The following is a 15,671-nucleotide window of genomic DNA, read 5'->3' as shown; positions in this document are numbered from 1 at the left end:
TCTTGTTCGTAGTAGGCATTCAACTGAACTTAACTAATTAAGAAACACTTTTCCTGTATGACAGAATACTTCAATGTAACGAAGTATTATTAAGTATTAAGAAATGTTATGCAACTTATTAATCTGTTAACTTCTTGCAACTGAGGAAAAGTAGAAGCAGTTTACCCTTTGAAAGATGGGACAGAGAGAGAACTGTTCTCCGGTGTGAAGAGGGAGACTGGCCTGTCGCTGGAGTCCATGAGAAAGGACTTTGGCACAGACTGTGGCCTCTCATCAAATGAGCAAATGACTTATCAGAGCAATGTTTCTTCAGGTGTGGCCTGGGGACTCGCCTGTATCAGAATCACTTGGAGTATTTGTTAAAAATGCAGACTTCTGAGCCACACCCCTGTCCAACTGAATTATAGGTATTTTTGTATGATTTCCAGAGGATGCTCAGTACGTGAACCATGAGACTCTCTGGGATCTGGACAGTTGGTGGGTCTACAGACACAATGCCCCATGCATTTTCACTTCACAAGCCCAAACTTGGCTCAGGTCTAGTCTGGGAAGACAACAGCCTCCTGGAAAAACTGAAGTTGAATTCTGTTCCGTACTATAGGAATGATATACACTCATTATAGAGCTTTTTAAAACTATGTAAAAGTAGAAAGGGTTAAAGTAGTGAATTATATCTTAACAGAGTAAATATTTTCCTCTGGCTGCCCATTTTACTGAATATCATTAACATGGGGTAAAGTTTATAGGACGTAAAACATATTAGTAATTATATTTTATCATATAACCATGCCTCAAAAATATATTCTGGACAATAAAAACATTCAGAATAAAAGATTTCAACATTAACTGAATTCCCAATCAGAAGACACTCAAGCAGACATGTTTTCTTCATGTTCTCAAAATGAGAAGAACAATCTCAGGCATAGAAGAAGGTACGAGGAACTAAGTGGCAGGGGTGGGGGGAGATGGTTATGGAATGCTTTCTCCAATTCCAACTGCTCCATGAATATTTCTGACTACTTGGCCTGGGATAAACTTGCTGGAGAACAAGGCTTACAGGAGAAGTGCTGATGGAGACAGTTTGAAGCAAAGCAGACTGACTGGTACTGCGATCATTATACCAACCATACAGAACGTTTAGGGGGAACTTGACTCCCAGCGTTTATTTTTGTATCCTTGTTCTTGTTTGTTCTTTTCTGGCAGCATTCAGTTGATGGCTCAGACCTTTTGTAGCATATTGAAAAGGGTATAAAACATGCAGTAATACAGACTTTGGGCTAATATATTTTCAAAAATGTTTCATGCCTCATTTCTCACGTAAATTCTTAGGTTGCATTCAGCCTTCAGAGCGTCATTCATATTCATGATAGAAAAGAGGGATAACATTTATTACTTTCAGTGCTGGTGATATTAAGCACTGTCAAGCACCCCCACCCAGGACTGCACCAAAGCATTTTCTCCCTGAACTCCTTTAGTGGAAAAAGTGATGCTGAGTAAATTAATTAAAAAAAAATGTGTGTATATACATATACATATGCATATACATATACATATACAAATATATAAACCTTAGGCTTCCTTCTGTGGCACATTACATTACTAACGGTTAGATGACTCCACCCTCATTTCAACCAGTTTCTTTCTTGATGTCCTTTTCTGTGGAGACTGTAAGGTTAAGTATTTGAATTCTCAGCCTCCCTGGTAGTTGAGGGTGGTCATGAGATCCAATTCTGTCCAACTACATGTAGCCAGAAATGCCTGAGGAGGGCTTTCTTTTCGGGGTGAGGGGGGGAGCAAAGCTTTGTCCTTAGCCCTTCTTCCTGCTTGGAGCTGGGACATGATATCTGGTGAGTTAGCAGCTGTCTTCCAACCACAAGGGCAAAAGGCACACATTAAGGATGGCAAAGCAGGCAGATGAATGGAACCTGATTCATCAATGACATTCTTTTTGTTTCCATTTTGCTGAGGAAGATTTGCCCTGAGCTAACATCTGTGCCAATCTTCCTCTATTCTGTATATGGGTCACCGCCACAGCATGGCTGACGAGTGGTGTAGGTCTGCACCTGAGATCTGAACCTGCGAACCCAGGCTGCTGAAGTGGAGCATGCCGAACTTAACCACTAGGCCACGGAGCTGGCCCCCATCCAGTGACATTCTTGAGTAACTGCACCAGTATTGGACTTCTTATTGTATGGAAACATAAGCCCCATACTTATTTAAGCCACTGTTTTTGGGTTTTCTGTTCCACAAAGCTGAATATGTTCCTAACTGATACACTTTATTTTTAAAACTGTCACTTTTGCTAATGCTGAACTCTAATTGCTGTAAGATACTAGACCAAACTATGCCCTATGTGGTGTGAAATCCACATCTCTGTCTCTGGTGAAATAAAATTAAAATCAGACAAGATTTTCTCATTTCAGTTTATACCCTGTGTCTCTCTCTCTATTCCCTTTTAAAACAAAGAAAAGAGGTTAAGCAACCTTCCATTTTGCTTTTAGTTTATTCACAGAAAGGGAAATGCCTGATTCTAACAAATGAATTTTATGAATGAACTATATTCTCTAACCAAATTATAACTCCAAATACAAGTGGGTATTTTCCCCTGTTGATCACCTTAAAAGGTTGAGAGGGATTATTTGGATATTTCTTAGCATTATTCTCATTTTTAAAAGGAATTGCATAATTCAAAATATGGCTAGTAATCACATTCTGGTAAGTTATACTGTGCCAAGCACCAGGTACTAATTGGCATCTTTAAAATGTAGCACGAACCTGAAAATGTGGACCTAGTCCTTTAAAAATCCACATGCTAGGGGCAGGCCGGTGGCTTAGTGGTTAAGTTTGTGTGCTCTGTTTCCGTGGCCTGGGGTTCACAGGTTTGGATCCCGGGTGCGGACCTGCGCACCACTCATCAAGCCGTGCTGTGGCGGCATCTCATATACACAATAGAGGAGGATGGGCACGGATGTTAGCTCAGGGCCAATCTTCCTCACCAAAAAAAAAAAAAATTCCACATGCTACACCCAGTAGGCGACATAAAACCCAATCATTCAGGACTAGCTTCAGTCACTTCAGCTACTTTGATCGTTGGCTAGAACTTGTGGGACTTCTCCTTGGCTTTGGACTTTGTAGTAACCAAACTTACTTTACCTTTATGTAAGTCATAACTCTTGACTTCGAACTTGTTGTTTAAACTCTCTGTGCTTCAATTTCCTTCTGTGTAAAATGGTGATAAGAAAAACTTCTTATGATTGTTATAAATATTAAATGAAGCAGCGTATTATACTACTCCCAGAAGATGTACAATAAACATTCATGTCCTCTCTCTGAACTCCTGTTAATCCCATTGTAGGCTTTCCCCTCAAAATAAAATTTGAAATTCTCCTCTATTCTCTGTTGTAAACTCCATCAAATGCCCTTTGCTGCAGTGTTGAAGTACCCTAGGTAGAAACTCTGTTTGATACCAGATACACGGGTTTTTCAAAAGAAGTGGAAGTTGACAGTAAGGAGCTTACATTCACAGGTACCAAACATAATAAAAAATATCCCGTGTTATGACTCCAGATGTTAACCAACTCCAAATGTTTATTTGGTTTGAGTTTAAACTCTATCAGTGTTTCAAAAATGGATGACCATTATGTACCCAATAATGAAAAGCACTAAGGGAATGAGGAATAGACTGCTTCATAAACCATTTTCTGGACCCTAACTCTCTCCACCAACCTTCTTCGGGGTTTTGGACCATGTATTGGGATTGAAGTAAGTGAGAAGATGAGGCGTGAGCCCACTATATATAATGTATCTACACTCTATACATACACCTGCACACACACATTCATCTTTGATGTGTGTGAAGATGAAGCCACTGATGAAACGCTAATCGGTGTACTTTGATAACACGATAATTGTTATAATTAATCGGTGTACTTTGATAACATGATAATTGTTATAATTGAGAAAATGGATCCTTTCCCAATTATTTTGGTAGCTTTGTGGAGTTTTTTTTTTGTTGTTTTGTTTTTTAAGAATGTTAACATTGATCTTCTCCTTTTCCTTCTCTAATACTAAAGAGGATGACTTTTGAATGTTGGAGTCCATCTCACTATCAAGGACATGTTAAGCCTACTGCCAACGACATGGTAGGAAATTTCTCGCCAGATAACCCTATATTTAAGTGGTTTTTCCGTCTCTTTCCCAATAATTGTAATGCCATAGCATTGTTTCCTAGAGTTCTTTTTCACATTTGTTTTCAGCTGCCACGTGAAAGTATTTCTAGAGAACATAAAAAGACTTGTCCTTATGGAGAAGTTTCCTGACCTAAGAGGAGCATAAAGCGTTTCCTTCAAAGAAGGAGGAATTTTTATATAAAATTTTTTCCCTAAAATTTAGCAGTTTCTCCTGAGATAAGGAAAATTTTATGGTGTTAAAAAGTATATTTTCTTTGTGTGCCAACTCTCTCTTACGATATTAAAATCCTCAGATCACATCAACCACCTTTCCTTGTTGAGCTGTTGCTGAACAGAGGTTCATGGAAAGGACATGTTTTAGAAGGTCTGGAAAATTTCCAGGACAATCATGTACATCAGCAAGTCTTACAGTATTATGGACTTAAATAAACTATAAGCCTTCTTTGCAGTTCTTTTTCCAGACTGGCTTTTGGGAACAGTGCAAGCTAAAATTACACAACTCTATTTGATGATTGTTTCCCAAAATGTAATATAAATTTGCAGATTCTGTGGCAAATAATTACCTTCAAAAAATCATGTTTCTTTATGTAGGAATGAATATAATAGTTTCAGGATATCTCTACTCACAGCCATTTTTTCCCAAAGATAATTAACATGTTAACATCTAAGTTTCTATAATAGTTTTCTTCTCAACAGTAGTTTTTTGCCTAAGGGATGATAGCTATGCTAGGTCGGAAGAGGTGATGGAAAGGTACTACTTAAATATTACTTCTGTTCTCTGAAAAATTACTGCACTCTGCCCTTGCTGTTTCCCATGCCTTCTCAGTTTTTAATAACTAGTTAAATATCAAAGAGCTGTGGGAAAAAACAACTGAATCTCAATGAATACCAAAAGGACGTCCAGATGAAAATAAAGCTATGCATTTGGAGGACTAGCAAATGATGTAATTAGAAACTGAATCAAGAGAATTGGATCAAGAGACCTGGAGCTACCGCTGACCATGCTCTTAGGCCACTAAATTCACATTTCTGTGCCTCAGTTTCTTTATTTTTCAAGCAAGATATCAGACTACATGATTACAAAGACTTCTTCAAACTCTAATAATCTGTGATTAACAGTAGCTTATTCCCACTTTTTCCTTGGTACTCTTTTGAGGTCCAAAAGTTTATGTAAAGTAACAAAAGGAGATACTTACCTAGTCTAATGTCCCCAAACTTAATTAAGGAATAATGAATTCCTATGATCCAACTCTTCATTTTAGAGAAGTGTGGAGAAGTTAAGTGGCTTGCTCAGGTTCACATGGCTAGTCACACACAGCAGAGCGGTCACTTATCTGCAGACCAGGGCTGGTTTTTAAACCAGTGTTTTCTAGCATTTTTCATTTATTTCTCATTTATATTAAATTCTAACTCTTAGATACAAGGGTTGTATTTTTTCCCATGTAATTTCCTATTCCCATAGCTCCTTGTATTGCTAGGAATCTTATAGGTGCTTAATAAATATTAATTAAACTGTATACTGGCTCTTAAATTTCTTAATGTCCACCTTTTTTGGTCAGCTAGGAAGTGTACCCAAAAAGAGAAATGGTCTCATGAATGGTCTAGAAACTTCTTCAAAATTTCAGAACAGAGGATATTACACAGGAAGTAAGAAAGATGTCGCTTCTGCGGCCTTTCCACTTAAACCAATACAATGTCAACTGCATCTCTGACTTGCGTAATCTTGGCAACTTCCAGCTGGCTTGGCAGTGTCTCCACATTAAAAGACTGACTCCCACCTATATGGCTCAGTGAACAAAGAGCAGCCTTGCCTTCCCATACAGAAGTGGGAGGAGATGGTCTTGAAGTTGCAACTTCCTCGTGCCACGGAAATAGAGCCTGTGTGACACATTATTCCAAAACCAGGACTGTGTACCCCACAATCTGCTTGAGAGGAAGGAGAAGGAGCTAGAAACCTGTATTAGGAGTTGAGTGGGTGATTTGTGTTTGTATAGCGGGATAAGACTGTTGCATAAAGGGCTTTGTTAGACATGCTAAATTACATTGCCTGCTAATCCTCTAGGATTTCCCTTCCCCACATTACCTAATGCAATCTTTCTCTCCTGTGAATAACCATCACGTTTTATTTTTTATTTATATGACACACATTAACCTTTTCCTCCAGATGTATTTTTGACCAACCATTCAGTTCACGTATATTTATTGAGCATATGAGACCAGGTTGGAGATGTGTAAAACAGCTCTGAACCCCAAAGAGCTCACCTTCTAGTGGAGAGGACAGACCCAGAAACAGAGGACTGTTTTTTCAATCACTTGTATTAAGCAATGAGCATCACAAGGCAGACAAAATGTCTTATTCTCCTTTGCATCTCCCAAAGACTAGGTGCTTGGTAAATGTGTGTTGAATGAATAAATATCTTATATGTCTTCTAGGAGAATGTATTCTATTTCATTAATTCATTCATTCAGTTGCCTTTTCATTCAATGTGTGCAGCCCTATTTTAAGTGCAGGTCCAGTCTTAGTTTAATTTCAGTTTCTATCACTGAAAAAAAAAAAACTTTGCAATTATAATATATAAGAATATCTAACATCTACACGGCAATTTTTCCACCAATTATTTCTTCAATCAATATTTCATTTGTGTAAATGAATTATTTTCAAATTGTCTTTTTGTTGTAGTTCCAAGAAAGCAGTAAAATAAACCTCTAAAATGAAACTTGTTTGTTTTCATGTGTTTGCATTGATGGATTCTAGTTCATAATCCTCTTGGTTTTATTACTGTCTATTGAGTAACTAAATGTTAATTGATCATTGTGACCTTACAAATTATCTTTTTAAAGTATGTTTTAGGTTATAAATATAGAGTAGTCACTTATTAGCTTTGGGGTTTTAATAATCTCACCATTTAAAGCTAATTCTTTATTTTTATTTTTACCATGAAAATAACTTTTTCCATTCTATCCAGTCCCTAGGTACCTTTCTTTTCAAATGTCTAGGAACAAATTCATGGTATAAAAACTGGGTACTTCTGTCCTGCTTGGCAGAAATAGATTTGATTGTAAAAACCTGTGTTCTAAATACATTTTTTTAAATTATAGAATTTCTCCCAATTGCGGAAGTAATATATCTTCACTGTAGAAAACTTGGAAAATTCAGAGTATATAAAAAAGGAAAAAAAGTCACTTAAAGTAGTGTTTATACTTTTCACACAAATTTACATTCTGATTTTTCACTTCATAGTGTATTGTGAGCATTAAAAAAAATCATTTCTAAAGCCCTAAGAATTGGTAAATTTTTAGTAACCAAGCAAAAAGTCATAAGGCTAGGAAGCTAAGAAACTGTCAAGGCAAAACACATGAAACTACCTGAAGTTCCCCTTCAGGGTGTTCATTACAGCTTTTTAAAAAAGTAAACTAAAAATTAATTTAAAAATTTTCCATTTCCCCTGCTGAAGAAATTATGTGAAATACACATCAGATGATCAGGCTTTCTCTATTTAAATTCTTGTTAAAAAGATCACTAGAGAGGAAAATGTTTCCAAATCAGAAATTAACAACAAAAAAAGAACAAAAGGAAGTTATTTTACTTCCTTCAGGGTCTATCATGTTACTTTCCAACTTCCTTTTCCTTAGTGGGGTCAAGAAATCACCATTCAGACAGTTAGGTGATCAGGATTTAGTTAGTTTCCATAAGCCTAAGTTTCTCCTTTGTAAAAGGAAGGGATAAATTGGAAGAGATTTAAATTCCCTTCTAGAAAAATATATGTATATATATAAAAGAAAATATATATAAAAATATATATAGGGTATTTTATTTATATATATATATGTATATATATAAATAAAAGAGGAGAGGCCTATAAATCTGAGTGTCTATCTGATGCTTATCCTCTATAATGGAGATCCACGTTTAACTTACAAATCAAAACCCTGAATTTGGTTGGTCTTAATTTGGCTGTCAATACTAGATATCTAGTAATTATGCTGGCTTTGAAAAATCTTGTAAGAAAGGACATTGGGTTAAAAGTCAGAATATTTGATTCTCATCCTAGCTCTGTTATTAATGAATTATCTTTCCTTGCATAAGCCACTTAGCTTCTCTGGGTTTCCTCATTTTTTAAATAGGCTGGTAGACTAGATGTCCAATAAGTTCTACTCCAGCTCATAAAATAGGATTGTAAGACTAATCTAGTTCAATAATTCATTGATGCTATTTTCTAAAAATTAATCTGTCATCCTAATAGTTAAGCAAAGTGTCAGAAAGTGAGGTGTATTTAATCCAACACTTCTAACAAAATTTTTACATTGTTTAAGGAATGTGACAAAGATGAACTAAAAGATATGCACATTTACATATGAAAGATATAGTATATACATACTAAAATATATATGAAAAGTGTTTAATTTATATTTACATATAATTACCATCTTGATTGAGAAAAATAAGTAAACTAAATACAATAATTTTCTTTTCTCATTTCTCAATTTCTGATCACATTTTTTGCATCATTACATTTCAAAGAAATAGATTTTACCAAATCAAGTCCTCATCCCTTTATTCATGAATTCATTTCATATTATTATTTCAACTAATTCATATAGAGTACCATCAACAATTAGTTGTAGGTACTAAGGATATTGTATGGTAACAGTACAGATGGGTATGGTTCCTGCCTTGCTTCAGCTTAGAGTCTATTGGGGAAGAAAGATATTTAACCAATGATGACATAAAAATATAAAATTTTTGAAATTGTGGTGACAGCCAAGAAGGTAAAAGAATGGGGACCTAATTTGGACTTGGGAGTCAGGAAAGATCTCTCTGAAAAATGACACTTAGGCTGATGCTCCAGGAGTCAGTAGGAATTCACCAGGTCAGGAGAATGAGAATAAGCATTCCCAGCAGAGGGAGCAGCACACACACAGACACTGAGAAAGGAAAGAGCTCCAGAGACTGGGAACCCAAAACTCTGCACCTGTGAGCCCAAGTGGAGCCTGGAGATGAAGGCCCTATAGACCCAGTTAAGTATTTTGGATTTTATTTAAAGAACGTTGGAAAATTTTTCAGTAATTTGAGCAAGATAATAATATCATGAGATTTACATCTTTCAAAGAGAAGTCTAACACTATATTGTGAATCAACTGAGGACGTGCAAAAGTGAAAAGAACACCAATTAGAGACTTGGCAATAGTTTCAATGAGAGAAAACTGAACTAGGGTGGTAAGAATGGAAATGGAGAAAAATAAAGGATTCAAGATACATTTTGGAGAACAGACCAAACTCAGTAATAGAATAAATGTAGGTAAACAAAGGAGAGGTAAGTGCACAGGTGGTAATCTGCTTTATGGAATGTGCAGAAGGGTGGATGAAGATGGCATTCATTGACTTGAAGAAGACCAGATGAGAATCATGTTTGGGCATCTAGAGGTCAGTCTTGATCATGCTTATAAGTCATTTTAAATAGACAGTTGGATGTGTGAATCTGAAGCTCTCAAGAAAGCCCTGGAGAAATAAATTGGGAATCATCAGCATACAAGTGATATTAAAAGGTGTGTGTGTGTGTGTGTGTGTGTGTGTGTGTGTGTGTGGTGAGAAAAGAATGACGGTGATATTAGATGAGGGCCCAGAGCTAGTTTTAAAGGCATTTAAGCATTTAATTTTGAGAGAAAAGCAGGTGTCAGCATTTAATTTTGAGAGAAAAGGAGGTGTCAGCATATAGGAGTTAGAGAAGAACAGCCAAAAAAGGTGAAAGGAAAAACGAGGGAACATGGTGTCACAGAAGCCAAGAAAAGAAGGTGTTTCCTGAAGGTCATCATGGTCAGTATTGCTGAATATCAAGTAGTAATGGAGTTTGAGAATGGTTCATTGGACCACAAACGCAATTTAAATGGAATAGTGGAGACAAAAGCTGATTGATGAGTACATGAGGTGGGTTGAAAGGATGAGAAATTAAAGGAATTAAAGGAAGCACATAACAGTTAACTTTTTTGAGAAGCATGCCTGGGAAAGGGAGTAGAAAGAGTGGTAAATAAAAGATGGTGAATTAAAGATGAGTGAGATCAAAGCACGTTTGAGTGCTGTTGGGAAAACTCCTTTAAAAAGGAAGATGATCAAAATTCAATAGAGAGGGAAGATGAATAAAATGCAGACCAAGTTGTGTCACTCCCATGATTAGAATGAAATACATATTCCTCAAGCTGCTGTACAAAAGCGTCCTTGAAGGCTCCTAGTTAAATCTCCGGCCTCATCTCATGATACCCTTCCCTCCTTTCTCTTCCTTGGGCACACTAAGAATTCTTCCAGGAATTCCAGCTTTAGAACCTTTGCACAAGCTAGATCCTCTTCCAGGAATTCTCTCCCTTCTGCTGTTTGCCTGGCTGACTCTTTTCTCTCATTCAAGTCTCAGTTGAAATGTCCTTCCTGACCATCCACTGAATCCAAAGCCATCTCCCAATGTCTGGTTCCTTCTTGTCATCCAGGTCTCAGTTTCAGTATCCTCAGTGAAACCCCTCCTGATCACCCAATCTAAGTTAGTAACCCCACCCCCATCCCCACTCAATCACTCTGTTAATTTTAGCACAGCACTTCTTATGTCACATTCTCTTGTGTATGTACTTGCTTATATGTTTTTGGTATGTCACTTCCCTCTAGAATGTAGACTCCATTAAAGCAAGGATCTCATCTTACTTGCTCTATGCCATACCCTCAGAATGTGCGACAGAGTGTGGCATATAGTAGGTGCTCAATAAAAGTTTGTTGATTGGTCAAATGGTAAGTTTAATTTATGAGTCAGTCTTCTGAGAAGACATCTAGAAATTAAAAGCATATTATTATAAATTTTAATCAAATTCTGCACAAATATACAGGTAACAGATGAGGAGATTATAGTAGATAACATTATTTTGAAAATATTCTAGAGGATTTCTTTTTAATAGATAATCTTAATGATTGTATATCTTATAATAATATTAACTTTAACTTTCATCCCTCAGGTATATACTACCTAAATAGCAAGAGAAGGTTTTCCAGAAGTACTTTGCTGTTAGAAAGTTGCCAGTCTGGTATAAAAAAGTTACTATAGATAATCCATTTGATAGATAGAACATTGTATGAAATCAAGAGTGTATTCATTCAGCAAACATTTATTAAGCCATGCACTATCCTAGGCATATGGGATTCAAACATGAATAAAATACAGTAGACTGATCTCTTTTAACTCAAAGGTGAGTGAGTGAATAAAGATACAATACTTAAAGATACTGTGCTTTAAAAAGGCTATAATCGAGTTTGAACAAAATAATAAGGGGTCAGTTTGTTTTAACCCTTCTGGGCCAGGAGATCTCACTCATCTGAATTTAGACACTATACAAATGCTTCCATTCTTTCTAGGGGAAATCATAAATATGAAGTTCAGTTACCCTGACATATAACACCTTGCTTCAAATCAAGTGAAAGCTTTTTTCATAAAGAAGGAAGAGAGGGAAGGCTATTTTTCACGCCAATGTTTCAGTGGAGCAATTAAGCTCTGACTGTAACAGGAGGAGGCTGCCGTAAGAAAAGAAGCACACCTAAGAAAAATGTTGTGCTCAGTGGTTGTGCACTAAGTGGTCAGCTTATTATTTCTGGAAGGGGGTAAAGATTAGAAAATGACTCTTCCTGAGTTGTAAGGGGCCTGTAAAATTGAGTAATTCAGAAAGTGCTTCAAGGGAATACTGGAGAAAATAATACAAAAATAAGTAGCAATAGAAATTGTGTTGAGCTGAGCATGACCTTTGGAAAGAGAGAGAAGATTTGCATATCTAAAAAAAATCTCATCACAGTCCTCTCTGAAAGATTAAAATGATTTCAATATTTTCCCATTTATTTAATGCAAACAGGTATGGCTAGCTCTGACAAAACGTCACATTTCCTACTTAGGTGATATTATGCGGAGAGAGAACATAAAAGTTTATATTGGTTGCTCAAAGTCATTCTTAAAGAAGAAGAAGAGCTGAATATAATGATTGGAAACATTTGCATGCCAGAGATCCTTTTCTTCCAGACATTTCTTTGGGCTTATAGCCTCTCTCAGAGGATTGGAAAGCACTATTATAAATATGCCTCATTCAAACATTAATGAGGATGCAAATCATTCACCTTTTGAAAATTGCAGTATCTATTTAGGTGTCATTTATCAGCTGTTCAATGGAAAGAATGAGGCAGAAACAGAGGGAGAAATATTTCTAAGTAAGTCCAGAACTTTCTGGGTGAAAATGAAGTATTTGTCTATGTATTACTTCATGTTTAGTTATTACAACAGAATTCAACTATTTTACCAATTAGTATAAAATTTAGCACATAAGGTAATTTCCAACATATTTTGAAATCCTTAAGAGTAAAATATCCTAAAACTAATAAGTAAAAGCAGCATAAATAAAAATTCACCAACGTTAAACTAGTGGGAAATATTTCTGTATCTTCCAAAGAAAGCTTAAGAATCATTAATGCAATTTTAATTCTTTTATCGATATTTTTTTGCCATAATAAAGCAGTGACACTTACATACTAAAACATAATATAGAATGCTGTGGCTGCATTTTATTTTGCTCAGTGTGTAACATGTAGAAAGCAAGAGGCTATTTAAAGAAAAGTATATTATTTGAAAACATCTCACACTTGAAATAAAATGCTGTTTTACCAGAAATTTCCAAATAGAAAATGAAAAGAATTTGAATTCTGCTTTTTTTTTGCTTACCATCAGTCTATTCCAACACTTGCAAGTGTCAACTTTAAACTTCTTGTTCCATCTATGTTATGCAGCAAAGGCCTTGTTCCTTTCCCCTATTTCACATTGAGCAGGAGCAAGTCATTTCTAGATGACTCTGAATTCAGTCCATTTTGCTGCATTTTTAAGTAAAAAAAAAAAAAAAGGTAAAAAATGCCCTGCTTTAGTATGACTGACCAACTGTAATATATTTTACAAGTTTGAACCCCAAAAATGTGATGTGCTTTCAAGTTATTGCTTAAATTGTCTCAGGCTACAGGTTTTAAGGTCACATTATTAATTTTCCCACATTTGTAATCTTGACACATTTTATATTTAATCTTTTGTGAAGAATAATTTGTCTTTACCTTGAGCTGTGTTTGTGCTAGGCCATAAAATCAGGTGGTGACCCAGTGGAATCAATGAGGACATTAAAGAGACTACAGAAACTGGTTCGGACCAAGAAAGCCAGGGTGCCAAGTCTGGATGAGACGAAACCCACATTAATAAATCTCCGTAAGTAAGAACTCAATGAGCTGCTAAAAATTCTTTGAGGAGGAATTGATGTAGCATATATTAATGGAGGCCATTTTGATAAGGCCTTAAAGTAATCATTAAACATTAAGTTCTTTTATTTTTTTGTTGCCAAGTTATTTGTAAAACAGTATCTTCATCCTATTCCTGAATTTCACCTTGTTCCTATGCTCCACTCTATTTCTCCTTCCCTTCAGGACCAGGCGCATGGAGACAGTGAGAGAAAGCTGTGCGTGAAGCTCAGCAAGAGAATAAGGATCAGCAGTATCCCCTGTTCCCGTTCCTCGGCCATAGAAAACAGTATTCTTTAATTTTGGTGTGAGGGCAGCAGATTGGCATGTTGTGACATGCGACTTTTATTTTCATTTATTTACTTACAATAATGCCCTATTAATCATAATCTTTTGTTTACACCAGTTAAACATTTGAACTTAAAGAGATTCAGTGATATGGTACAATTTACTATGGGTGATATATATTTCTATTTTCTGTAACTGTTTTATATATTGCTAGTAATTTCATTAGATCCTTCACCACATGTAAATATAGGTCTCACTAATCAACTTTATAGTATTAAAGATATACCTTTTACTTTTTTCTCAGTCGTCTTCTTGCTCTTCTAAAATATCCCCTATGAGACACACTGCATGCATAAATCTCTTTGCAGATTGATATTAAATAGAAAATTTTAGAAGACCCATAGGATTTTAGCGCATATCCACTGAGATTTCATTCTTTTAAGTAAGGCAAAGATTCCATTTTCTTCCTTATGATGCTTTCTTATACACATGGCCTCAAAAAATTAAAAATATGTAAAAATAGAAGCACACCGTACTATGCTTATAAGATGTGGGGAATTTTTTCTAATTTGTAATTTTTTTCAAATATCTTTCAGTATACTACTTGCATGTGGCTTCCAGTTATTCCAGTCAAAGTGACTTTATCATTATATATGTCTTCAAAAAATTTTGGGTAAATCTGTTTTTACAAAACAAATCATTAATTTACAAAAGACTCTTTAAAGAAATGCAGCTGTAAATTATTTTGTGAAATTAAATGACTTCCTGGTTTAGCCTGTGGTGTTCATTCATTTCTGTTATATAAAGGGAAGTATAATATAATTTCTACATGTGCCAAATTATTAGACACTTATTTCTTAACTTATTTTTCTTTATCTTTCAGAAGATGAAGATGAAACATTGATTTCCTGTGTGAAATTAGCCAAATCTCAAGAAAAGAAAGTTAGTAATGTTAGCACGAGGAGGAAGGAAGAAATGGAGATGAGATTGGATTCTATTTCTCCATCACTGGTTAGATCCAGCACTTCAACTGCATGCAGCTTGGCAGAAATGTTGTCCCACAATGAAGGTGAAGTTCAGATGTGGAACAGCTGGAAGCCTTTCCCGGAAAACCCCCTCTGGCCATGTGTTGATTTCCCAATCGGCCAAGCTGAACCCTGGGACAACTGTTCCCGCTGCGCTCACCACCCGCCTCTCAAGTCTTCTAGTACAGATATGGGTCTCCCACATTCGTGGGTAAGTTTGTAAACTACGGAAATGTACTGTCTTATCTGGATATTTGTACTGGCAGGAAATAAACAGATAATGAAAGTGCTAAGAAGTCAATTTTATCAGTGTCAGGAAAGTTACCAGAGCTAGAGTTGTCTTGCCAAAAAGTAGTGCAGCTGTTGTGACTTCTGCTATCATGTTACTACTGCATATATTCCTTTGTGTTCAAATAAACTACTGTGTAATATTTTCCAGGGATTTCTTTTTAATTGAAGGACGACTTTGGATGTTGATTCAGATCAAGAAAATGTGCGTTGAATAGTCTAAATTATTGCTGTCGTCATGAAGTTTCACTGACAAATAATAGCTAATTTAAATGAGTATTTTCTTTGGGCCTGCCATTCTCCTAAGGACTTTACATGTATTATTTCATTTAAATCTCACAACAACCCTATAAGGTAGGGAGTGTTATTCTAAAACTAACTCCCCGCTGTTTTACAATTGAGAAAAATGAGGCACAAAAAAGTTAGTGGAAAAGAAGTGGAGCCAAGATCTGAACCTACACAGTCCTCTGCTGGGGATCCTGTTTTTAGCTTATACTTTATAGTGCTTCCATATACTAAGCTAAGCCCTAAGGCTGTACTGGTGCAAGGGAAGGAGTATGGACTCTGAAGTTAGACAAATTGGGGTTTAGATCC

The 15,671-nt window shown here is 35.9% G+C and overlaps 1 protein-coding gene across 1 annotated transcript in view; it reads left to right on the top strand.

The window, feature by feature from the left end:
• The window catches only part of SAMSN1 (SAM domain, SH3 domain and nuclear localization signals 1), a 135,263-nt gene that overhangs the window by 39,075 nt on the left and 80,517 nt on the right, over positions 1–15,671 (top strand). Inside the window, exons 6-8 of the mRNA XM_058570703.1 lie at positions 4,074–4,142; positions 13,321–13,447; positions 14,648–15,000. Of these exons, the coding sequence (XP_058426686.1) occupies positions 4,074–4,142; positions 13,321–13,447; positions 14,648–15,000 (549 nt within the window). The remainder of the gene's footprint in view (positions 1–4,073; positions 4,143–13,320; positions 13,448–14,647; positions 15,001–15,671) is intronic.

The sequence above is a fragment of the Diceros bicornis genome, chromosome 27 (genome assembly GCF_020826845.1).
Source record: "Diceros bicornis minor isolate mBicDic1 chromosome 27, mDicBic1.mat.cur, whole genome shotgun sequence".
NCBI lineage: Eukaryota > Metazoa > Chordata > Mammalia > Perissodactyla > Rhinocerotidae > Diceros > Diceros bicornis.
Note: the sequence above shows the minus strand (reverse complement) of the source record. Positions and strands in the feature narration are given on the sequence as shown.